Raw genomic sequence first — 27,487 nt, 5'->3', positions numbered from 1 at the left:
TTTTGCCGAGCTTCAGGGCCCTGCTTGAAAGCACACAGTATTCTACCTGAAAACACACAACATTTATATTACACTATTTCAATAAAACAGTAGACATTTTTCATCATTTCTCCCCCCCTCCCCCAAATCTTGACTTCTCTGATTTCAGGGGAGCATGATTACCGTTTGTAGACCATTTATGTTTTATAATGTACCAACGATAAAAATGTTGGCCATTTGTGCTGGTTTTGACTGAGAAGGAGTTAATTCTCCTCACTGTGGGGGTCGGCTACCTTTCCAGCTTCCCGCGCTCTGCCGCGTGGTGGGGGGGATGGGGGCTGGGAGGGGCGGGGCCATGGCGGGGGTGGCTGACCCCGACTGGCCCATGGCAGGTTCATCCCATACCGTGTGACACCATGACCAGTATATGAAGGGGGGGCAGTTGCGGCTCGGGGGCTGCGTCGGGTCGGCGGGTGGCGAGCGGCTGCGTTGTGGGCGGTTCGTTTCGGTGTTTCGTTCCCCCTCTCCCCTCCCTTCCCTTCCCCCCTCGCCTGGGGCTTTGCGCCTCTTGTTGTTCTCCTTTACATCGCATTTCTGTTGTTGTTTCTTTTAATTTTAATTATTAAACTGTTCTTATCCCAGCCCACGAGCGTTACCCTTCTGATTCTCTCCCCCATCTACCGGTGGGGGAGTGAGCGAGCGGCTGTGTGGGGCTGAGCTGCCGGCTAAACCACTACACCATTCTAAACCATTAATTTATAATGTACTGAAAGGATCTGTGGAAAAATATCTGAAAAATTGTTCATTCACTAGTGTCAAGATCATCCTCATATCTTATATAAAAATACATCATTCTACACAATATTTTTGTTGGTTTTCTTTTTCATTTTAAATAATTCAACATGTTTTTAATCCGGTTTTGCACAGCTATACTGGGACTTTTCCCAAAAATAATCAGTGATAACTGTTTGTATATAAGAACTGGCTTCAGACAAAAAATTGCTCATTCCCCATTAGATGTAATTTATTCCTGCTTTTAAGTAAGTGCACTTTGTTTTCCTCTGCATATATTGTCAGTTCCACTAGTTAATGCATTGCATGGCATCAAGTGCAGTACTTTAACTCTCTGTTTTATCTGACCTAAATCTTACCTCATGTTGTTGAAATATGATAGTCATAGATAGACTATCTATGTAGTTACAGAATTATACCAGTGACTTGCAATTAACAAATTTTCCTCTCCAGTGATTTCTGCACACAGGAAACAGCAAAATACTTGAGTGTGGAGCTGAATATTCTAATGCTCAGTTTGACATTTGGTAGATCACTTTTTAAAATATGAGCTTATAAATATCTCAATCCAGTTCATTTAGAATAAATCCACTAAAGAAAAAGAAGTTAAGTGTACCTCTATACAGATAGGTAGAAATACACATATATTTACATGTACTTATATATAAGTTGCAGGGGAATAGCAGGATTCCCAGACATGGAATTTTGTAACAACCTCTTCAGTCTTTTACATGTCATGACAAAATATGGAAAAATAACTCAATATCCTCCCAGACAAATAATCAAAAAAGCAGAAATGCATTTTTCCATGTAAAAAAAGTACCTACAGTCAGTGCGTTGTGCACTTATCTGACCAAAACGCATTTCAATTCAAACAAGTGGAAAAACAAAGCCTCTTTTTAAAAATATAAACAGAAGTTTTATAGTGGCAAATACTTTGTAGCTATCTGTACAGGCAATAGTGAAAATATTTTAATAGAAGTTCTAGGAATACAAATAAAACTATACTCTCTTTTTGAAATTTCTGATTCTAAAAAAAAAAAAAAGAGTTTTAGAATGAAGGTTCTTACAACAGCCATTTTACCCTGGAATAGGAAAAGCTTTAAAAATATAGAAGGCAGAATAATTCCTTGATTTTGAAAGTGTCTAATTTTTATAATTTTTATAGATGGCAATATTAACTATAAATATAACCTTATTTATTAACCTCAATAAATTATTCCTGGCTTGTTGCAGTATGAAGAAATTACAAGCTGCAACATTATCTCATGAATAGGTGATATGATTGTGCTGGCTTTGGCTGGGATAGAGTTAATTTTCTTCAGAGTAGCTTGTATGGGGCTATGGTTTGGATTTGTGCTGGAAACAGTGTTGATAATGCAGAGATGATTTTGTTATTGCTGAGCGGTGCTTATGGAGAATCAAGGCCTTTTCTGCTTCTCACACTCCCTGAGCAGCGAGTGGGCTGGGGGTGCACAAGAAGTTGGGAGGGGACACAGCCAGGACAGCTGACCCCAAGTGACCGAAGGGATATTCCACACCATATGACATGGTTTCATGGTTTAGCCCCAGTTGGCAACTAAACACCACGCAGCTGCTTGGTCACTCCCCCCATCCCTGTGGGATGGGGGAGAGACTCAGAAGGGCAAAAGCAAAAAAACTCTTGGGTTGAGATAATAACAGTTTAATAATTAAAATAAAATAGTAATGATAACAATAATTATTATAACAATAACAATAAGTATAATATAATAAAAAGAAAATACCACACAAGCAATAAAACCACTCATCAACCGCCAACCGATGTTGCCAGTCCCCAAGCCGTAACCGCTGCCTCCCTTGCCGGCCAGCTCCCCCCAGTTAACATTCTGGGCATGATGTCATATGATACGGAATATCCCTTTAGCCAGTCTGAATCCACTCTCTTGGCTGTGCCCCCTCCCCTCCCAGCTTCTTGTGCACCCGGCAGAGCATGACAAGCTGGAAAAGTCCTTGACCAGTACAAGCACTGCCCAGCAACAACCAAAACATCTGTGTGTTATCAACACTGTTTTCATACTAAGTCAAAAACACAGCACTATCCCAGCTAAAACCATGACACATGGTCATATCATGACCATGCTCAGAATATAAAGCTGGGGTAAGGAGAAGGAAGGGGGGGGACATTCAGAGTGATGGCATTTATTTTCCCAAGTAACAGTTACATGTGATGGAGCCCTGCTTTCCTGGAGATGGCTGAACAACTGCTTGACCATGGGAAGTGGTGAATGAATTCCTTGTTTTGCTTTGTTTGCATGCGTGGCATTTGTTTTACCTATTAAACTGCCTTTATTTCAACCCAAGATTTGCCTCACTTTTATTCTTCTGATTCTCTCCCCTATCCCACTAGGTGGGGAGTGAGTGAGCAGCTGCACGGCGCTTTGTTGCCAGCTGGGATTAAACCACAACAATGATAAAGCTGCTGTCATGTTTCACTGTTGAAAACTACCTTGTCAAAATTAATTTGCCAGGGAAGAAGACTTTATTGAAAAACTAGTCATGGGTTGTGCACAACGTAATTGACCACAACACAATAAATCCAATTTAGTTTTAATTAAGGTATTTTTGTACTTCTAGTAAATGTAATAAAAACCACAGTATTTTAATGAATATCAGAACATGTAAAAGACAAGCGAAAAACTTTGTGCATTTGAACTATGTTCACTGAGAAGCAGGGTACGAAATAAAGCAATTGTTAGGTATGTTCACTGATGTTGCAATACAATCCTATGGAGACTAGTAAAGAAAAAGGAAGCCATCTGAGGAATAACTCTTCTTCAGGAATGAAATCTGGCCAAAAAATATGTAACTTAAAAAAATACAAATATCAGTGTTATGCACCAAATTTAAATCACAGTCGTGTAAAAGGGTCTCATGTGTGGATGCTTGAGGCAATATGAAACACTGTTGATTCCAGTGAAATTTTCCTCATTGAGACATCAGCCCATAAGAATTACATTGCTAAAACACAAGCATGGCCTCCTTCTGATGTCTTCAAAGTGAAGGCAATGTAGAAGGAATCATCTAAGAAAAACCTCTCCAAATTTACTTGTTCTGAATTACAAGAGGCAGATGACAATGACATTTACATGAAGATGATCTAAAGACAACTGTGAGCTTAACTCCACTGACATCTAAGCATGATGTAAGTTCAGAGGGTTTTTTCAGTTTATTTTCTACAGGTAAAAACAAACAAACAAACAAACCCAAATAGTATTCAATAAAGTATACTTTTATGCTGGTTTGGGGGCTCTTTTCTAACAAATAAGACAATGACATTTCCTAGGTCATGGCATTGAAATACTCTGTATTTTCCCAATCATACTAATTAGATTAAAATGAACAGCTAGTATATGCATGCCTGTAAGAGACCTGGCCATCTACCAGAAACCAGAGGTCAAGATGTTTAGTGTTGAGAAAAATTAATTCTTACACATGTAGTCTCAAAATTACACACCACTTCGCTTGTTTGTCTCAGGATTCTGTTTTAGATGTAATGACCATTGGTAGGGAACAGTAAGACATTTATCAGAGGAACTCTTTAAAGATGAGTGTTTAATCAAAGAGAGTCTCCATGGCAAACAGGGAGAAAGAGATAAGAAGCTCATTAGTGGGTAATCACCTTTAGCAACCTTCTGCAGAATTCTGTGTTGGATAATTGCATTAGACAAAATTAGGACAAATTCATTAGAATGGAACCACAAAGGTCTCTGTATTAAATGTAAAGTTAGATGGTTTTGATATTAAACACAGACTCATAGAAGGAACTATTGAAAATAATTAGTTAAATTTTTTATCAAACATAGACCAAAACCACCTTAACAGTAATTTAGTGTATTAAGCCTTTAAGCCATTATGCCTGATGTTAAAACTAAAATCAATAATTTGTCACATTCTTAGGTTATATTTCAGTAATTCATAGCCACTACTATTAAAATGTGTACTTTGGGATTATTTTTTTTTTTATCTGTCAAACTTTTACCCCTTAGATTCTTCCCCGCTATTGATTAGAGCACTGTCTTCTCCAAGAAATGTTTCCTTTCTGCATGAGTTTCTTCAGTAAGTTAAGTCACCTCTTCATCCTCTTTCATGTACACTGAAAAGTTTTAGTTCCTTCAGTCTCCAAACAAAATGACAATTTTGAGACCTAACAGAACTTGTTTCCTCTTTTTCTGAATCCTTTCCAATTTGTCAACTGTATTCTGCCCTAAAGTGACACTATTCAGATAATGACCTCTCTAATAATGAATAAAAAGAAATATGTTTTTCATATTCTTATGTGATAGTCTTCTGCTTACACACTAGATTCATATTTAACCACAGGACTACTTTGGGAAGTTATCATTCAAATTTAAATTTACACTGTGTATTTTCACATACCCTTGGAATTAAATCAAAATCTATCCAAAGTTCTACTGAAAAATGTATCAAAAGAAAGCATGTGTAACACCATGACTGTGATGACTGACTGGCAAGTGGAAACATCAGGTTCAAGTCTCTCGTCTTCGTAATTCAAGAGTACAATTTTTTATGCCATTTCATTTCAAAATTGGCAGATCAAGAATTTGAACAATGGTCTACAGTGAAGTCCATTAACCTTCTACTTTGTTACAAATGTAAGTTTTATGCAAGTTAACACATTTTAATCCAATCTTTTTCATGATCATATCCATAAACAAAATTTGGATTTATGCCTTGATTGTGTATCTACTTAATTATCAGCTCGCATTTTTCTGGAAAGTAGGAGAGGAAGATTTAGGAGGTATAAATAATTTTACTATAAAATAGAATTATTACTAATAACTTTGTATTTTCATCAAAATCATGGATAAACATATTAAATATCTCTAAGCCAAGAATAGGAAACAATAGAATGGTATTTCCAAAGATACAGATTTCCCACGACCTTTTTGTGGTATTGGTTAACAAGGTTTTAACCCAACTGAATTTTTGTGTTTTTTTCTTTTTTTAATCAGAAATTTATCAGAATGCTAATTTTATTTAGAACGTTTTTTGTAGCCCCTCCAAGACTGCATAATTTTTTAAAAATAAATATAAATGTTATATTCTGTAAAGTTAACCTGTGAATCCAGAAAAGGATCTCAAGCTTGCCTGATATAACAGTGTTTCATCAAAATACTATCTTTATTGTATTTGTTTGTGTATAGCAGTGATAGTTTCTCCATTTTATGAGCTTAGCTCCTTTCATTACTTTGCAAACATAATTTCTTTCTAGTAGTCTCAGAAAATAAGATTTACCCATAAAACAGGATTTTCTCCTACTGCTATATTTCTAATGTGAGCAAGGGAAAAGTATTTTACTTACAATATTTGTTAGAATACAAGGGATATCCTAAACAGAAACCTTAAGATATCAAATCTGACTGAGAATGAGGGGAAGTCCCTCAAACTCAATTGTTTTGGTAGTTTCAAACTTCTGTTTGCTCCATATTAATACTTGACCAAAGGTCAGTCCTTTGGAAGTATTAATGGATCCCAAAATTACATTCCCATAGTTGCAAACCTGTTGAACACAGATATTATATCCTACTTCTTACTAGGTTTTTAGCTCTTATTTCACTACATATGTTTTAAAATAATCAGAAATATAATTTTAAGAGGATATTGACTTAAAAATTAGTAGGTGCATAGGCTGATAAAACATATATGTGAGCAAGACACCAAAATATTTAAAAAGGCTTTTCTTTCTTTATTCATAGACTAAAAGTTAATAGTTAAAGCAGAGGTTTAAAGTTGTTCATACTAATATAAGGTATATAGTCAAGAACATTATTGTAGCATCTCTCTTACCTCTACAGATAGGAACAGGGAAGTCCCACGATGCCGTATTCACAGAGTTAGCTATGCAAGTAAGCTGAGGGTGGCCATCCAAAATATATCCAGTTACACAGCTGTATCGGATTTTGTCACCAACATCAAATCTTGTACCATATAAGATACCCTTTGGTGGAACTCCTGGATTGCCACAGGAACTACTCTGTAATTCTGGAGAAGACATATCTATTACTACTTATAATGTTTTTATGAATCAATATTGCATTTTGCTGAAGAATATGGAACACAAATTATTGCAACTTTAGACGGAGTATGTTTTCATGGATATTGTACAACTCTTCGCACTGAAAATCCATTACTGACTTAGCCTATTAAGTATTTGCTTATGTACTCACATATCCAAAGGTAGAACATCATATGAAAATGAACACAAAGTTTCCTTAAACTTCAGCTATAGATTTTTCCTATATTCATGTATTTTTCTTAATTGATAGCAAAGAACCCATCACATAGGAAGAGGAAACAAAGGAACTTGGTATATTTCTGACTCTTCAGTTATACAAATGCAAAACAAACAAAACTGTAATACAGACATAATAGACATTAGATTTGAATCAACCAAAATTTGAAAGAATAAATAAAAGTACTGAAGAGAGAACACTAGGAGAAGGTTTTAAGAAATACAAGCCTGAGCATGACCAGGAAGCTGTTGAATTAATTTAATAGATTTTAGATAATGAGGCAAAAGGATGAGATACTGTGGGTAACTGATTTCTGAGAAAAGGATTGGTTAATTTACCCATATGGAATACCATAGATCTGGATGATTTCTACCCTGATGAAGAGCTTTAAACCACTGAGAATCCAAAATAAGTCATGGTTCTGCTGTTAGTTTGATCTCTGAGGACATTAATTAGAGTTCAGTTTTACTAGGTGGTACTCACACCCCAACTGTGTACCCTTTTGACTGATGTTTCAGCATCATAAATATCTTCATTAAAACATTTCCAATTATTAACTGCTGAAGTATTTCAGTTAATAGACATAAAAAGAAACATTTTGTACAAGTGTGAGCAAAAAAGGTTTCACAAACTCATCCTGAGCTCTTCAAAGCTTGTACCAAGTGTACTTACCAGACCAATGTTAATACGGAAGAGGCAAATAAAGTAAACCTGTATTTAGATTCCTAGCAAATTTCCCTAATCTACAAGGTAAAAAAACAAGATTGAAGAACAGAAGGGTATACAGGTACTGTCTTAATTGCTTTTCCTGAGTTCCATATAACTAAATTATTCTTCTGCATCCCTGACGTGCGCATGACAGTGTGTACAGAGGCACACGCAAATATATATATACATATATATATAAACATAGAATCATAGAATCATTAAGGTTGGAAAAGATCCCTAGGATCATCAAGTCCAACAGTCAACCCAACACCACCATGCCTCCTAAACTATGCCCTGAAATGCCACGTCTACATATTTTTTGAACTCCACCACCTCTATGGGCAGCCTCTTCCAATGCCTCACCACTCTTTCAGTGAAGAATTTTTTCTAATATCTAGTCTAAACCTCCCCTGATGCGGCTTGAGGTGGTTTCCTCTCATCCTATAGCTAGTAACTTGGGAGAAGAGACCAAAACCCACCTCGCTACAACCTCCTTTCAGGTAGTTGTAGAGAGCAATAAGGTCTCCCCTCAGGTTCCTCTTCTCCAGGCTAAACAGTCCCAGTTCTCTCAACCTCTTCTCATAAGACTTGTTCTCCCAACCCTTCACCAGCTTCACTGCCTTTCTCTGGAAATGCTTCCGCAACTCAGTGTCCTTCTTGTAGTGAGGGGCACAAGACTGAACACAGTATTCGAGGTGTCACCTCTCCAGTGCCAAGTACAGAGGCACAATCACCTCCCTGCTCCTGCTGGCCATACTATTCCTGATACAAGCCAGGATGCTGTTAGCCTTCTTGGCCGCCTGGGCACACTGCTGGCTCATGTTCAGCTGGCTGTCAGCCAACACCCCCAGGTCCTTTTACACCAGGCAGCTCTCCAGCCACTCCTCCCCAAGCCTGTAGCATTGTATGGGGTAGTTATGACCAAAGTGCAGGACCTGACTCTTGGCCATGTTTAACATCATGCAGTTGGCCTCGGTCATTGATCAAGCCTGTCCAGGTCCCTCTGCAGAGCCTTCCTACCCTCAAGCAGATCAACACTCCTGCCTGACTTCGTGTCATCTGCAAACCTACTGAAGGTGTACTCAAACCCCTGATCCAGATCACTGATAAAGATATTAAACAGAACTGTCCCCAACACTGAGATCTGGAGAACCCTGCTCATGACCAGCTGCCAACTGGATTTAGCTCTATTGACCACAACTCTCTGGGCTCACATTCCAGCCAGTTTTTCATCCAGCAGAGAGTACACCAGTCCAAGACATTTGCCACCAGCTTCTCTAGGAGGATGCTGTGGGAGACAGTGTCAAAGGCTTTACTAAAGTCCAGGTAGACAACATCCACAGCCTTTCCCTCATCCACTAGGCAGGTCACCTGCTCATAGAAGGAGATCAGGTTGGTCAGGCAGGACCTGCCTTTCATGAACCCATGGTGCCTGGGCCTGATTGCCTGGTTGTCCTGCGCATGCTTGGTGAGCTCACTCAAGACATATCACTCCATAATCTTCCAGGGTACCAAGGTCAAGCTGACAGGCTTGTAGTTCACCACATCCTCCTTCTGGCCCTTTTTGTAGATGGGTGTCACATCAGCAAGCCTCCAGTTTTCTGGGACCTCTCCTGTTAAAGAGGACTGCTGGTAAATGATGGAGAGTACCTTGGCAAGCTCTTCTGCCAGCTCCCTCAGTACTCTTGGGTGGATCCCATCCAGCCCCATAGACTTGTAAGTGTCCAGGTGGAGCAGCAGGTTGGAAACTGCTTCCTCCTGGATTAGGGGGGATTTATTTTGCTATCCGTCCCTTCTTCCAGCTCAGGGGGCTAAATACCTTGGGGATAACTGGTCTGACTATTAAAGAGAGAGGCAAAGAAGTCGTTTAGTACCTCATCCTTTTCCTCATCCTCAGTGACAATATTCCCCTCCACGTCCAATAGAGGATGGAGATTCTCTTTGGTTCTCTTTTTGTTGCTAAAGTATTTGCAAACCTGTTTTATGTTATGCGTTACAACAGTGGCCAGGTTGAGTTTTAGCTGGGCTTTTCCTTGCCTAATGAGGTCTCTGCACTCTTCTTGTGTTGCCTGCCCATTCTTCCAAAAACAGTAGACTCTCCTTTTTTTCCTGAGTGCCAGCAAAAACTTCCTGTTCAGCCAGGCTGCTCATCTTCCCTGCCGGTTTGTCTTGCGGCACTTGGGGACAGCCTGCTCCTGCACCTGCAGGACTTCCTTCTTCAAGAATGTTCAGCCTTCCTGGGCTCCTTTGCCCTTCAGGACGTCTTGCCGAGGGACTCTCCCAACCAGTTCCCTGAACAGGCCAAAGTTGTCCCTCCGGAAGTCTATCATAGTGGTTTCGCTGACCACTCTTGTTACTTCGCCAAGAATTGAGAACTCAATCATATCATGGTCGCTAAGCCCAAGATGTCCACTTCTGAAGAGCACCATGTCTCTGTGATGGCAGCTAAGTCATAGCTATCCCACTGCACAATGGCTTCCAGCTCCTCCTGTTTGTAGCCCTTGCTGCTTGCAATGGCGTAGATGCACTTGAGCTGGGCTATTAGTTTCACCCCTAAGCCTGGCATGCCACCCCTAGGCTCCTTTCTGGTGGGCCTGGCTACATCTCCTTCCCCTTTCAACCAAGTTTAAAATCCTCTCAATAGCCCCACCAACTCATTTGCAAGAATCCTTTTCCCCTTTTGAGATGGGTGAACTGTTGCCAGCAGGCCCGTTGTCATGTAAACCTCCCCATGATAAAAAAAAAACAAAATGCCACTGATGGCACCAGCCTCTGAGCCATGTGTTAATCAGATGAATTTTCCTATTCCTTTCAGTATTATTCTTCCCTACCATTGATGGGATTGAGGAAAACACTGCTTGTGCTCCTGATCCTTCAGTCAATCCCCCCAGTGCCCTGAAGTCCCTTTTGATTGTTCTTTGATTCTCTTTTGTTTGCTCTAAAACGTATTTAAATATAGCATGGAAAAATAATTTGAACTGTTATAGTAAGTTTCAATTAAAGAAATAAGGTATAGATCGTTATCAAAATAAGCAATATGATTTATGAGGTACACTACATTGTCAAACTTCCATGCCAAGAAGTACGAGGAACTAGGATATATTACTAGATTTCTGATACCAGTCATGAAAAAAAACCTATGTAGCAGTTATTAAAAGGAAGAATCTGGTACTCATATATATATGCTATATATGCTATACCTTTCTATACATATACATGATATATGTAAAATATATTCTAAAAATGTGTTCATCTGCAAGACTTGCTGTACCTGTCATGTGTTGATATGAATATGTTAAATATGCAGATTAGTTTCTTATGTCATTGCTGATATTGCTTTCTTTCTCTTACATAATAAACCCTGTGGAACTGGATTTGACTTTCATTGCCTTGCACAAGGATGCAGCACAGAAGTAAGAAGGTAGCAAGTCTCATCTTGGTCACTTCAAAGCTCACCTAGATGGTTGATATTCTTACTATTTCTTTATCAAGCTAAGTGTTCTGTCCTCCAACAAAACTCCCGTCCTCAAATCTTCTTGCAAGCTTTACAAAAGAAAGTAATGCTGCAGTTGACTCCTGCATATTTGTTCAAAGGGATTCCACTTAAAAGTTTTTCAAGGCCACCCCAGTTATCGTGTATCATCATAGCATGGCAAAAGAAAGGTAAGAGTATTATCCCGTGTATTTTGGTTATCTTATGAATCATACTAACTTGAAAAGTCTGCCTGTACACAGTGTTTTTATATTTGGCTTCTCCAAGAAGATTAAATCTTTCAAAGGCCTGTATTTCTTAGTGCTCTGTAAAAAGGTCACAAAAAGTTTCTCTGCCCTTTGAAATGAAGAATATAAAGATTAGTGATGCCTTTAACAGTCACTGCCTAAAATTGCTTGCTTTACCCTTACTGCTGTCTCATCAAGAATTACACACAGAGGCAATATATTCTTATGAAATTATATTTTAAAGTACTAATTAAAAATCACCCTCCTTCTAAACTAGAACTCATTTTCCAGTTGCAATACTACATGACTTGTCTAAAAAGACTATTTGGCATTTTCCATGAGCTTTTTATTTTTATGAAAGTTGCTAGTGAGTATGTTACTACTTCTAACCCTTCAAGTCATTTTGTTCCTGATTCTAGATAATAAAGTAGAAAATAAATTGTGCAATTTAAAATGAGTTAGTTTCTTCTGTGAGTATTTTCATTTTGAACATATACAGGTGCTTTTTTTTGGGGGGGTGGGGGGGTGGGGGTGGATGTGAAATTCACCAAGTAACTGCATTAGTCTTCTTCAGTGTCTAGCATCTATTTTCAAACTGATTCTGACACTGTACTACCAACTCCCTGCCATTTAAAGCTACAGATTGTTACCTTGAGATTGTCATCTGTCAGGGAACACAGCAGTTGCCAAACAAGATTGTAATTTTTGTTCAGCTCTGTGCAGATTCTTGTCTTCAGTGACATTCTGATAGTCAGTAATGATATGAAGCATGAAAAAGTATTTCCTTTTAAATTAACCATGTTGTAATTTGGTTGAACTTTTCCTTGTTCATGTACTCTGAAAATAAGCATAATTGTATTTTTTACACCATCCTACTTTTTTACATTTTTATTGTGTATTGTTGTTAATCTCCTTTTTAAAGCAGGCTTTCCTAATTGTTTCACTCTCTCTCCAGGTAAGAGGTTTTTTGTCCTAGATTTAATTGTCAGTTATCTCTGAAATCATGTGCATTGTTTTCTTGTGCAAAACCAAAATGCTTTTTAAAGTCAATATTCTACCTGCAAGCGAGGTACATATGAACTTATTTGTCCTCTTTTTTTGTACAAGATAGTAAACCACCAAGATTAAAATACTCTTCAATGCTTTTCAATAAGTTTCTATTTCATTAATTTGTATTAATGTCAATGGAAATTATGTTCAAAGGCTGTGGGTAAAATATGCCTCAGAGAGTTCTGCGTAGCAGGAATGGACACACTCCTTTGAAGAGTTTAATTAGCAGAAATTCAACCACTTATAAATACTAATTAATAAGCTATTCAAATTAAATAACATTAAATATAATTTCTTTGTGACACTACTTTCAGAAACAAGGCTTGCAGAAATTGAGACTCTTTCTCAGCATTCACTCAAGGAGAAACCAATCTTAACCAGATATAAAAATTTCAAGTTTACTTTCTTTTTTTCCCCGTTTTAAGTCAAGAATTTTTCTTTTATGTTATTTATAAAATCAAGGGTAGCTCCTGTACTCCCTAAACTGTTTAAGCATGAAATTTATCATTTGATGTCCAAATATCCAGAACAAATATTTGCAATTATTCCAGTTTAAAAAAAAATCATTTATTGCATCATTGCATTGCATTTAGATCAGTGGAAGCTATTTATATTTTCTCTGCTGAAGATTAATGTTCTTCACACACTAAATCTGATATTAGCACTTCAGGAACATAAATAATTTTTTTTTTTTTTTAAGGGTTATAACTTTATCACAGTTTTTGTTCACAGTTATTACAAATCATTATGATCCCATTTTTTGTAATCTAAAGTGAGAAACTGTCAATATTAAACATATATCTTCATGAGTACTCAGTCATTGAAAAACCTATGAAATATCCCAATAGAGGCTAACATCTATTTCATTTATTACTTTTGAAATTGAACATTACTCGTATCCCTACACTGTCAGTGTGGGTATCTCCTTGTATTCATGCATGGCACTAGTCCTAGACTGCTTGTTCACTCACGTCTACAACAACTCCTTTGCCAGACAAACCTGAGTATGTTCCAGGGAATACACTGTTCTAAGGACCACTCCAGTTGTCTTTTGGAGCAGGACTTGGTGTAACTGGAAATACTAGAATATGGCTGTACACTAATATCCCTTGGAAGAACAATGCTTATGTAGTTTGCCTTATTGACAGGCAAGAATGCTTTGGTATTGACAGCTCAAGACTGATTTCAGAAGTGCTGCATGTAGTATGTGTGTGGATATAAAAAGCGCTATACATTCCAAGGGTCCCAAAATAATAGGAAAGATGATACATTTGTAACAATATGAAATAGCCTGAAATTCAGTTGTCCAAAATTCACCTATATCAAATCTTATAATGGTTTATTCTAGTTGCACATATTTTTCCAAAGGTTTTATAAACTAAAAAAGTAACTTAGGTAGTTAGTTACTTACATAGTTTCTACCCCAGAATATTTTGCTTTCTTTCCAAAATGTATATTTTGCTTACTTTATTTTCCATTCTGTCCTCATTTACATTGCATATATGAGTAAGCATGATCTAGATTTAGATCTAAAAGAAGAATTAACTGATTAGTATTGAAATACCATTGTCTTCCTACACATGTATTGAAATGCCCATATACATACCTGTCCCATTTGAGTTTACTATGTGAGGGAAACCACAACAAAAATTTGGAGTAGGCAGTATCAGTGAAGTGAAAGAAAAAATGAAAAACTTAATATCTAAAGTGGCAATTTAACTACACAGATATGTATGGTTCAGAAAGCAAAGAAATAAACTATAAATTAATGTTTTCAAGGATCTATCATGAACAATACAGATTTATTAAAACAGAAATTAAATTTTAAAATCTGCTCCCCCAAAATCCCGGTCTGTCCTTTATAGCAATTAATCAATAAATGTGGTTATTCCTTGATTCCAATAGATGTCTGACCTCAAGATATGAGTGCAGAATGAAGAATCACTCTTCTGAAATTCACATTTGTTTACAGCAGTAATAGAAATAATTTTGTCTAACAACCAAAACTTCTCTGAAGTTTTTCTTTTGCTTTCTGCATTTTATGTGGGTGAATCAGAAGAGACTGTCATATTCTGGTATCTATTTATAAATAGGTAGGCAAGAGGAAGTGTGAGAAATAATTATTTTTTTCCTAAAGGAAAACACGGTAAAGCATGTTTTTTCTTCTCCTGTTCTTAATTGCTCTTTCCTGATTGACAAATATCTCTGTAATAGTAACTTCACTGAGGGTCTCTACTGTTCACTAATGATAATACAGCTAATTATATTGTAGAGTTTCTTACCTATTTTTTAATGAATTACATAATTTTCCTTTTATCTTCCCTTTGAAATGATTTCCATGCCAAACAATGACGGAGGAACTTGATTATCTGAAGTAAAGCAACTGAATAGTATAAGGGTGTTTTTTAAAACTGTGTCTTGAGGGAACTTTAAATGTAGATATTTATACTGAGTTTGATTTTGGTTCTAAGTACATTGAAAGAATCATTGCATTTACCTTCTTTGCAAGTAATACAAGAATGTTTCTATTTATAACAACAACAAGAAGTACAGCAAAAAACCCTCAGGATATGTGAAGGAACCATGTGATAACTGTAGTACTGTAGAAACATTGATACAGCAAGCATGACAAATGTAGTACAAGAAATGGTCCAGGGTTTGCAATACCTTCCCTTCACATGCAATACGCTATTTGGAATATCAGTTTAAATCAGTCAAAAACACAGAACAGGACTAGAGAGCTGAAAGACCATACAAACAGACAATGGCAGTCACTAATTTTATCATATGACAACATAATACAGCACCAAGTGAAATCAACAGAAAGACGACTATAACTTCAGTAGATATGGTTAAATCTGACATTTCCCCATCAGGCACACTTCTGAAGTGTTACCTGAAGGGAATGACAAAAATGTAAAGACTGAATAATTAACTAGGAGAGCTGTACAGTTAACAGCACTAGCCACCCTTGTTCGACTTTACCGAATTCCACTTGACTTTGGTTAAAGTTTTACCTGCAGTAAATTCCTGTACAGATGGTGAGGGCACCAGTTAAACCCAAGTATGGCTGGAAGGTAGATTCACATATTGCATGGACTGAGAAAGAACATTGGAGACTACATGAAGTTTTGGAATGGGTGTAGAGTTGCTAGTGTGACAGAGGTTACTCCATCCACATTGTTCTGAAAGTATTCAACCCTATCAGTATAGTCCAAAGTCTGAGGTACTGTATCTGCCACATGTGGTTGTTCAGCTTCCAAGGTGGATGAAGCCCAGACAGATGCACCCTGTCTGTCATGCAATACCTGGGCAGATATATTCTTATATGAGTCATAACAGGATTGTTCCATTTAGACTGCAGAGCATTTTTTTTGGCACAGCTGTATTCTGTAGCCAGCTCAGAAGAGGCTGTTGCAATTACAGAGCAAAGATTATTTTAGGACAAGCTAAAATAAAAAATAATCCTAAAACCGATACCATATTGTTATTCTTTCTGCAATATGTATTTCTTACTATAACTTTTATACAAAAGATATTTTTTTTCATTTTCTGAATTGTTATCATAGAATCATAGAACAGTTTGGGCTGAAAGGAAAATTTAGAGGTCACCTAGTCCAACCCCCCCGCAGTGAGCAGGGACATCTTCAACTAGATCAGGTTGCTCAGAGCCCCGTCCAACATGACCCGGAACATTTCTAGGGATGGGGCCTCCACAGCCTCTCTGGGCAGCCTGGGCCAGTGTTTCACCACCCTCACTGTAAAATTTTTTCTCCTTGTATCCAGTCTAAATCTACCCTTCTTTAGTTTAAAATTATTATCCCTTGTCCTGTCACAGCATGCCTTGACAAAGAGATTGCCCTCGTCTTTCCTATAGTCCCCCTTTAAGTACTGAAAGGCTGCAATAAGGTCTCCCCACAGCCTTCTCCAGGCTGAACAACCCCAACTCTCTCAGCCTGTCCTCACAGCAGAGGTGCTCCAGCCCTCGGATCATTTCTGTGGCCCTCCTCTGGACCCGCTCCAACAGGTCCATGTCTCTCCTGTGCTGAGGGCTCCAGAGCTGGGCGCAGCCCTGCAGGTGGGGTCTCACCAGGGTGGAGTAGAGGGCAAAATCACCTCCCTCACCCTGCTGGCCGTGCTGCTTTTGATGGAGGTCAGGATATGTTATGGTAAGGAATATTCATAGAATTGTTTCTTTTTATTCCACTGTTGCCTAAATGCCTCACTTTATTTTGCCTTCGATAGGTACTTTATAAATGTTACATTTTTCCTCAGTGGCTGTCCTTACCTGGAGAATTTACAGTAACCAAAGATATAGAAAGCTAAATGAATTTAGAAGAAGGCAGTTTACCCACTGAAGGAGGATGTCATAGCACAAACAAGTTGTGTGGTGTCATATAGAGAGTGTCTCCACACAAATTTCACAGACAAGAATAGATACATAGTTGAAATAAATGTCATTAATTTTATTTGTTTCATATACTGTCACATCTAGGTTCCCACTGAAATTGGGGTTCCATTTTGCAAGACATAACACAAATATTAGGAAGATGTATAGGCTTTATATTCAAGATGATAAGAATACTGAAAGCAGAGCACAGAATGAAATAAAACACATTTTATGGAAGAGTACTGGAACTTCTTAAGGAGACTTAGCACTGATAGGCATTGCAAATTAGTGAATTGACTCTTAAACTGTTATAAAGGTTAATCTGAAAGATTTATGGTTTAAATGATTATGAACTAGAGACTGGCTAGTCTTAAAAAGAAATTATGCAACATCTCTTCCAGCTTCCTGTAGGCAAAGGTCATCCGAACTGACTAGTATATAGTCTGAGGATACAGGCACATGTCCATGGCTAATCAACCATGTCTCATGTCTGACTTACTGACCAAGGTTTCCTCACCACAGGCCTTCTTCACAAATTGTGTCTTAATACTGAAGGCAGAGAACTTCTATTTTTTTTTTTTTTTTAAAAAGAATAATTATTTCTGCTACAGTGGATTACAGGGTTTAAAACTGGATTTAAATGATAAGATGTGCATACGGGATGTGTCGTGGACATATCATTAAATAGTGGCATAAAAGGGCACAAAGAAAATCTGTTTTCTCCTTGCGAAAAGGACTTTGACACATGAGAACTGGGCACTAGGTGGCACTTGAAACATTCAGAACTGTTGTATGACCTGGCAGAGTATGTGTTGGTATGTTTATGTTTATATATAGAATTGCTATTAAGAGACATTGTAATGCCCTGTTACCAGTAAAAATGTTTGATGCAACTGGATCACTTCATTGACTACCTGCTTCTGTTTCTCAAAGGACATGCTGTCTCTTACAGTGAAATTTCAGTCTGGTTTTCACTGTTATTGATGGCATGAAGGATTCCTTTAGAACATTGTTTACAGAAAACATGTTTACAAAGTTAGAGTTATATCCCTGTATTTGTTTTCTAAGTGTTTTTCATTTAACCATTTTGACAGAAGGAAGGTGGGACTTAATTCATTAATTTAGTTTAATTTAGAAAGTTTTATGGTTTAGAATTTTCCTTTAGAAAAGGAAATTTCCCCCTCCAAAATCTATATCACAATTCTTTTTCCAGTACCACCATTTCTCGATAGTATTAAGGTCCCTTTGATATATTTGATGGCAAAGGGTCATAATCCACCTTCTGGGATTTCATAAGGACATTACCAGAATCTTCAGAGGTTTTTTCTTTTTTATATTTTGTACTGCATCTCAACTGTCAGGTTGACACGACTGCTCAATAGGTAGGATATGTAGTAGTTAGTGCCTTTGTTTAGTCAAGACTAGATTGCTGTAATTACTTTCTGAATGTTCTTATATCCTTTTAACAGAACATCTTTAGAAAACACAAACTGTATCCTTTTATGTGTCTCAAGGTCTCAGCACATCAGGTGAAATTCAAAATCCTTAAAATAAGCTTCCTTTTAAAGTATTTTCATTAATGTTTCATGATGCACCAGCACGTCTCTCAGACTACCTAGGATATGATACAGCTTATTCAGTTATATCGCATTGCTGTCATTAATATATATTCATACTCACAAGAGTGTAAATTTATAGATTAATGGAAAGTAAAAATATTACATTCACAAATACAACATGTCTTATTGTGAATCAAAATATTTTTATCAAAATGCTGAAACAAAATCGCCACTCCATATCAGGATGGAAGTGTAATCCCTTCAAAAGTACATCAAATTGTACTCGAGGATCCTGCATCCACAATGTAACTGAAACACTGTTGATATATTAAGCAAGATAAAGTTTATAATTAAAAGTGTACAACTAATAGTAAAAAAACTGTATTATTTTACTCACTTTTCTAAGTGTTTATGACATGACTCAAAATATATCAGAAGTGCAGATCTTGCATAATAAATTGTTATTCTCAGAGTCATTTTTTCCAACCACAATCATACTTTTAAGGTCTGAAGTAGATGGCTACCTAATTAAGTCCTTTTTATTAGAAAAGGTCTCTTTGGTTAATATTAATCTCCGATATAATACAAATGTTAAATAAAAAATGTCCAGACTTAAAAATATTTAAAAATACTGGATCAAAGATATATGTATGATTCTGCTTTTAATGGTACTTACCCTCGTAATTTCACAGTGCTGAATTGCATTATGGCCTAATGACTCTGCTGCCTAAGGTGAACTGATACAACATTACTGGTCTTGTCCAAACTACTTACATGATGATTCATTAACCAGGAAAGACAATGTGATCAAATTAATGGATAATAATGTGAATAAATAAACATCTGCAATAGGCCATTCATCAAGAGCAAGCACAAGACCTTTGAATAACTTATACTCCATAAAACTTTGGTTTATAACTCAGTGCTGAGCTGTGCACCCACAATATTGTACCTTTTAAATCAGTCAGTTTTCCACATGGAAGGAAAAGCACATTTTAGTCCAAACACAAAAGCATTAAGTCTGCTTTTCCCATCTATTCCACCTTTCTGTTTCACTTGAGTAAGTATTCCTGGATGTCCTTCACTTTAGAAGCAGCTATCTGCAATTGTTATTTTATTTCACCATTATGCTATCATTTTCCTTTTGCAAGAATTAACATTAGTGTTGGGATTCAGCATTCTATTATCACCTTCATTGCATGGGCTTGTGCATTTCTCAAGCCTCAAAATTTATGTGCTTTGCCTTATGCTGGAGGCAAGTTCCCTGGCACATTTGGGAAAATATTTTCAGAATTCTCAAGCATGGAAGAATCAAAGTAGTGTATTTTCTGATGAGACATATGATTTCCTTATGCAGGAATGATTTAAAATATCTGAATAAAGAAAGAGCTTTCAAGTTGAATGTGTACCAATGTTCTTCTATAAGCAAGCTATCGCTTGGCATAGGGGGAACTGCTTTATATAAGCTGTCCTTTGTGGGGCTTGGTGAAAAGTGCTTAATTATATATTTTTTCTTTCTAATAGTGAAAGAGTAATTAATATAGTAATGCACATGATTCAGTACACTATTGACTCTGGTCTATGGACTATTAGGGTATCCTTTTTTTCCGAGTTTTTAAAATCAGAAAGAGCTATTTGCAATTTCTTGTCTGAGTCCTGAAGGAGCAGAGAACAGTTGCCTTTGTTATTCCTGCGTCAAAATAACTATGTTTGAGACATAAGCAGTAAAAGGCATTTAATCTTATTTTATAGGTACAGTGATGGAAAGCGTCTGCAAAGTAATTCATGTAACATAGGCATATTAATTTTCTTCCTTCAAAGTCTCCTTTTTAACCAATAAAATCTTGAACTCATATAGTCTGTCTTCCCTCAAATTATGTTAGAAGCCAGAATAACAGCTACTTTTATCGCAATCAGTTCAGGTTACCTTCGGTAGGTCATTCCTTTCTTTGCTGCTCTGTTATTGGAATGAGTAGAAGTGGTCATAATTTGAGGTTAGAGAAAGGTTTATTATTAAAATAACTCAAGATTTAAATTAACTTCTCTTTAAACATCTGTGGAGGCCACTGTTTCTCTGGCCATCTCTATAAGACAGGTTAATACTGAAAGAGTCATGCCATCCATGTCTTTGAACTTACTGGTGTTTATATATTGGGAACTACTTGAACAACACCCCTACAGCTTCTACTTTTAAATACTTTCAATATTCTCTGCTTTTACTGAGAAAGAGAAAAATGTTCTAAGAAAAGATAAGTTTAATATCCTGCTGCAGTCCTGCACAAATCACTGTTTAACATAGCTTATGAAATGTTCATTGTGTTTCTAACTCACTGAAAGATCATATATCTTATAGAGATCTTCACAAAACTTCTTTAAAGAGTGACAGATTGGTATGTTAGAAGAGCTAAAGTGTCAAAGAAATATATGTTATACAAGTAGGCTGTTAGCACAGTGTGAAATGATAAGCAATATGCAGAAATGTATCCTCAGGTCTATATCTGACATGTTCAATCATGTGATATAGAATTCTACTTTAATGTATAAGGAGAAAAAAATTTATAAATGTCAATTGATGGACAAAAAATGGTTTTGGCATTAATTTTCCATTTTTGGTGGAAAGACATTAATGAACTGATGAGCATTTCAGTTTTATTTCCTCTACTTTTTCCCCTACAAAACAGAGGTGGACAAGAAAAATGAGGAGAAAGATACATTTTTTAAAAATTTGTTTCTCAACAAGTTTTGATATATGTGTTTTCATTCAGTTAAAAAGTCTATTTTCATCACACGTTTGTGCCAATTGGAGCACTTTTGCAATTAATGTTAACTTGGTCATCAGATGTTTACTGTATTAATGTGCTGGCTAAATGTAAATAGAAAGCTGTAAGGGAACAAAAAGGTGGAGTGGGGGGCAAGGAAATTTATGGATGTCCAGACTTCTTAGTTTGGGTGTCAGCACACTGAATGCTCAACCCAGCATTCAGTTGTGATAATTTTGGCAGTGAACTCTCTGGATGTTAATGATGGCTCAACTAATACATATTATTATATGAGCATCTGGATATCCTGAAAACTGTTCTTCTTTATCAATTATGCCAAATCAAATATTTATTAACAGACATATGACACTACCTTGACAGGACTATAGTGTTGATGTGATTTCTACAGTGCCTACCTTGTTTCAAGGAAAACCAGGCAAGTCTTCATTACAGCATGTTTTCTTTCCTCTACATACTTGTTATATTAAGAAAAATGAAAACTGAGTTATTAACTCTTAGTTATATTAGTGTGTTTATATAAGCTGAAACTTTTGGGTATACTTTTATGTCTCTCTGTTTCTGCAGCAAGTTGGTCCATTTTAAATCTCTCACTTAAATAAGTCCTGTAATGCTCTGCCTTCTCTCATATTAGCAACCTTTGCACACAGATTCTGGGAATATGCTGGGACATCATAAGAAAAAAAGTATATCTCTTAACTGGAATCAGTATGTGTATTTCTAGTTTCCTATGTTAGTTTTACAAGAGAATTTAAGTATAAAATTTACAGTTATGATAGAATTGAATACCATAAAAAGATAGTAAAGCTTAAATTCTCTCTACAAAGTTCTATGAACTAGAGATAAACTGGAGATTAGCATGTCAAATTTATATTGTGATCACCTCATTTAAAGTTTTAAAAAACATTTTTCAGTACAATTGAGAAAGCTTCAGGGCTAACTGTCGTACTTTCATTCTGTAACACACTGAAAATTAGATTGAGAGTAGGGAATAAAAATACTTTCTTGTTTACAATTTTTTCACTTGCTTTGTGAAACAAAAGAGATTTCGAAAAACATAATGATTTACTAAAATCAGGAGTTACAACTCTCCTTAGCAGCTGTTTCATGAAGGGTGATATTATTTGCATTGTTACATTGCAAAGGCCTCTCCTACAATATTACAATTCATGGGATTACTTAGTTAGTAAAACTTCTGAGTTATTTAGCTGTGTTTGAACAAAACCTTAACTATGTGAATAGATATTCACGCTACAGATGACTAAGCAATTACTGTTCTTGGTGATGAAGAGTTTTATGACTGAATGAAGAAATAAAACTATTGTTGTTGTTGCTGTTGTTGTTCCTCTTCTTATTACTATTATTATTTCTTGTATTTCTATGTATTTGTTTACAGAGATTGTATTTAGATACTTATTTTGAACTTAAAGATAAGAGAAAATATCTTAGGCATAGTTCGTTTTCTGGAAATAGACAAGTCAAATGTGCTTTCGGTTATGCAGAGCCAAATTTTGTTATAATCGTTTGTCTTGGAAAAGTATATTAATTTCTCTGCACTGCTTTCTACTTCAGTCTATACTAAGATCAGTCTGGTGATGGTGATAAAAATGGAAAACAATATACAGATTCCCTCAAGAATTTCTCATCATCACAGAATCATAGAATGCCCAGAGTTGAAAGATACCTGCAAGGACCAAGTGCGACTGCTGTCCCTGCACAACTCCAAAATTCGTATCATATCTCTGAGGGGGTTGTCCAAGGGCTTCAGGCTTGGTGCCATGACTACCTCCCTGGGGAGCCTGTTCCAGGGCTCCACCACCCTCTGGGTGAAGAAACTTTAAGAACCTTTTCCTAATATCCAACCTAACCCTCCCCTGGCACATCTTCCTGCCATTCCCTCAGGTCCTATTGTTGGTCACCAGAGACAAAAGATCAGCGCCTGCCCCTCCTCCTGCCCTTGTGAGGAAGCTGCAGACCATGAGCTGCCCTCTGCCTCCTCTTCTTTCGGCTGAACAAACCAAGTGACTTTAGCTGCTCCTTATATGGTTGCTCCTCTAAACCCTTCACAAACTTCGTGACCCTCCTCTGGACACTCTCTAGTAGCTTTATATCCGTAATGTCCTGTGGCGCCCAACACTGCACACAGCACTCGAGGTGAGGCCGCACCAGCGCAGAGCAGAGCGGGACAATCCCCTCCCTCGCCCGGCTGCAGCGCAGGGCCTGATGCACCCCAGGGCATGGTTGGCCCTCTTGGCTGCCAGGGCACACCGTTGGCTCATGTTCAACTTGTCATCGACCAGAACCCCCAGGTCCCTCTCTGCAGAGCTGCTCTCCAGCCTCTCCTTCCCCAGTCTGTGTGTACATCCAGGGTTGCCGTGCCCCAGGTGCAAAATCCAGAGCTTGCCCTTGTTAAACTTCATACACTTGGTGATTGCCCAGCTCTCCAGTCTGTCCAGATCTTGCTGCAGGGCCCCTCTTCCCTCGAGAGTGTCAACAGTTCCTCCCAATTTTGTGTCATCAGCAGACTTAATTACTATTCCTTCCAGTCCTGCATCCAAGTCATTCACAAAGAGATTAAAGAGTACTGGCCCTAAGATGGATCCCTGCATCAACAATTGATCAACTGCATGACAATCTGCTTGCTCTTCAAAAGTCAGTGCTGTTTTCAGCATTAAAGTTCTCTGGCTCATAGCCAGAACTTGAATTCCGACTATCAGCAGTGCCCAGAAATTCCAGTTATTGTTTATAACTACAACTATTTTCAATTTGTAAATGTCAGAGTATCAGATGACACTGAAGTGGTCTTTTTCACCTCAGAATTGGACTAAAGGGCAAGTTTTTAACAAGGGGGTAGAAATGGATGTCAAGGCAACCTCAGATACATAGCAATCCTCATAACATGTTCAAGAAATCAAACTACATCACTTCATTTCCTAGTAAAAACTTTTCCTAAAGATCACTCACTCCTGATCATTAATGGATCCGTTCTATAAATTTTAGTCCTGGTTAATACCTAACCCTTTTGAAAGACCTGTTGGTAATTACATCGTCTTCATTTAACAAAGTAATTAATATCTTTTTCGTATTTCTACAAATTAAAATTCTTTAATTCATGGGATCCTGACTTCTTCCAGTTTAAGACTGTCTTCATTGCCCTACCCTTAACAACTGGAATATGCGTACATAGTATATGGAGTATATAACAGACATGCTTCACAACACAAGATTTCCTTTTCATCGTTAACCATCTAGAACTTTTTCCAAGAAGGTATCATCTGTAAAAAGAACAATTACAAAAAATCTGATTTATGAAACAAAACCATGCATCCATATATGTTCATATCAGCTCCTTCTTTTTTTTTTTTTTTTTGTTCTCTATTTTCCACTATGAAAACCACACTAGCTTCAGGTCATTTTAGATGTTTTTAAATTATCTGAGACACAGTTTCCAAGATATACAATAGAGGATGGTGACACAATTATAAGCATGTCTGGAGTGTTCACATAGTGGATTTTTCCTAAAAGACCTTTGATATCTTAATTTATCAAGGAGGATGCTGATTATTTAATGACTGGTTAAGATCTATAGTGATAATTGTACAATAAGTAGGTGACAGGTGTTACCCACCTGCCTTTGAAAATGTGGCAGATATTTTAGTATCTAATGATTTTATAGGTGGCAACAAAAATTACTGAAGGAAAAGTAAAATTTTTATTTAATTATAAGTTTTGCACATTAGGCATTAATTTAATAATTTTCAATAAAACAATAGAATTATGAAAAAAGAAATTATTTTTAAGCTACATGAAACACGAAGACGTTGCGAATGGCAGGGAAAAAATATAATTTTCAGAAAATCTGTCAAAATAAGCTTATTATTCCATTCCTTCTCATTTTATGAATCATCTTCCAGCTTCTGTAAGTGAGAAGAATGAGTTTCTGCAACAGCATCCTCCTTTACTCCAGAAGTGCTACCTCACAGTCAGAACAGGTGTAGTCCTTGCACTGTGTCATGGCTGCTCTGGAGAAATGTGTCCTTCACCTGGTGCCAGTAGCAGAATCCTTGGGACCAGAGGAGACACAGGTCCCCTCATCTCAGTTCCAGTGTTAGGTGTAACTCAGCTGGGAGGAGCAGTGAAAAGCCTTCATAATAAAAACATAGACATTTTATTTCAATAGTTTGAAAAGGCGCAGTACTTGTCTGGCAACAGTAGGAGATCTGGAGGTGACATGGGCCTTTTCATAACCACAGTCTATGAGAGATTAAAGCTTTTGCCTGTTTCCTAGGCAGTCTCACTAACCTTGAGCTATCTACAATTTTTCAGTATGATAGCCATAGTTAGACAAGGTAGTAAAAGGCACAAACATTACCTTGTCAAATTTTAAAGATTTTCTTTGAAAGTGTATAAAGCAAGTAAAATATTTCAAAGTGTTCAGACAGGAAGAAAAACTTTTCTCACAAAATTTAAAAAATTGGAAAATGGAAAAAATTCAGTTTAAACTGTTTAACATCATAAACAACAGAAAATAACAGGCACCTTTATTAAATACATCTAAATAATGCTAAGTAGCCCACTGTGCAATATTTTGGAGGAAAGCTATTCCTCAAGGTAAATACAAAAACTACAAATAACCTGAACAAATTCTTTTTAAAAAATCACCTGCAACTGAAGAAGCATTCCACAAAGCGAACTGTTTGGAAGTAATCAGACACACTATGGCAAGTAGATTCAATTAATCATTTAAATATAACACCTGCATGAAATATATTCAGATAAGAGCCTGCACTATTAATTACCTTTATCAATATATGCTCCATGCACTGATGTATGATTATCTCAAATTTTTAATTACATAAAATATTTCTTATCTATGACTTTGCCAATTTCATAAAGAGAATACTATTTTGATTAAAATCAAATTATTTTAACTTGATTTTCTTTTGAAGAATATTTACCTGGTGAAATTAAGTAGCTTTTAGTTTGTTAAAGGCTTTTTGGTGTTTGTATTGGTAATTACATCTTCCTGGAATTCAGAGGTACTTTTTACTCAATTCAGAGTTTACCTGGGGTTTAGCTTTCCTCTGCATTTTGGCTTTCAATAGTCTTGCTTTCAAAAACATTTTTTTTGGTCAAAATCTAGTGCTTTGTCATCCTGGAAATATTATTTAATTGTTCCTTTGAAAACACTTTATACTGTATGGTGCACTACTTATATACAGTTTTGGATTAAGTAATTAATTAAACAGTTTTTCATTAAGCTGATATATATGTATTGTCTGTTTCCCAAATGTTTTAACTTGGGGTAATGTCCTGAAATCAGTGATAAAACATAGTATTTAAAATGAAGTACATTACCAGGGCATTGTGTCTTGGGTTAGGAAATGAATATATTTTATTTCAAAATAGGTCAGCAGAATAAATCACTCATACTGTAATTGGACAGGATATTGGATTTAATATTGGCATTGGTGTGATGGTGTTGTGAAATTTTTAAAGATTTCCTTGGAATCTGTTTTCCACTTCTATTTTTCTTATAAAAGTTTGTCATTGCTAGATTATAACAATAATTTAGCAATACCGTAATTTAGTGCTATCTCTAAAGAAAAATTACTACTAAGGAGAATTACTGCAAAAATGTCTTCTAGCAGCAATCTGGGAGACTACAGAGGTTTTGCATATAAATTGAGACATACAAAAGCTTGATGATAGTTCTCTCACTATCATCGGCCCGCTTCATTCACTGCAGCTTGCTATCCATCCTGCTGCCACAGACATGAAGGTTTCTACAAGCAACAGAATGAGATTTTGAGGACACAGTGTATTTTTATTGGTGCATGGGCTATTTCTACACTTGCATGCAAATGTTTCCAGGTTCTAAGCATATTTAATAGGACATAAAATAGGATGACAGCAGAAGAAGGCCTGGATGTGGGAGCAACAGAACTGAATCTCTTCAGTATACTACTATAGTCTGCATTTCTGTCTTTTTCTTTGATGTTAATTAGGGTTAGTCCTTTTTTTTTTAATTAGCAGTTATTTCTACTACGCAGAAAGTTCCTAAATTACACTCAGAGGCATGAAAGAGGCAGTCAGGATCTACTTTCTCTAAATGCAGGACTGAAAGAAGTAATAATGTCTTCTTTCCTGCAAGAAGCAGAGGAAGGATAAGTGGGTTATATTTGCTGGTATTTTGTGATGTTTTCATGACGAAAA

General features: G+C 36.7%; 1 protein-coding gene across 1 annotated transcript in view; it reads right to left on the bottom strand.

Moving 5' to 3' along the window:
- CSMD3 (CUB and Sushi multiple domains 3) overlaps positions 1-27,487 on the bottom strand; it is a 669,880-nt gene that overhangs the window by 543,328 nt on the left and 99,065 nt on the right. The window contains exon 6 of the mRNA XM_064441769.1: positions 6,622-6,816. Coding sequence (XP_064297839.1) covers positions 6,622-6,816 — 195 coding nt within the window. The remainder of the gene's footprint in view (positions 1-6,621; positions 6,817-27,487) is intronic.

This window comes from Phalacrocorax carbo, chromosome 2 (genome assembly GCF_963921805.1).
Source record: "Phalacrocorax carbo chromosome 2, bPhaCar2.1, whole genome shotgun sequence".
NCBI lineage: Eukaryota > Metazoa > Chordata > Aves > Suliformes > Phalacrocoracidae > Phalacrocorax > Phalacrocorax carbo.
This window is presented reverse-complemented; position numbering and strand designations above follow the sequence as displayed.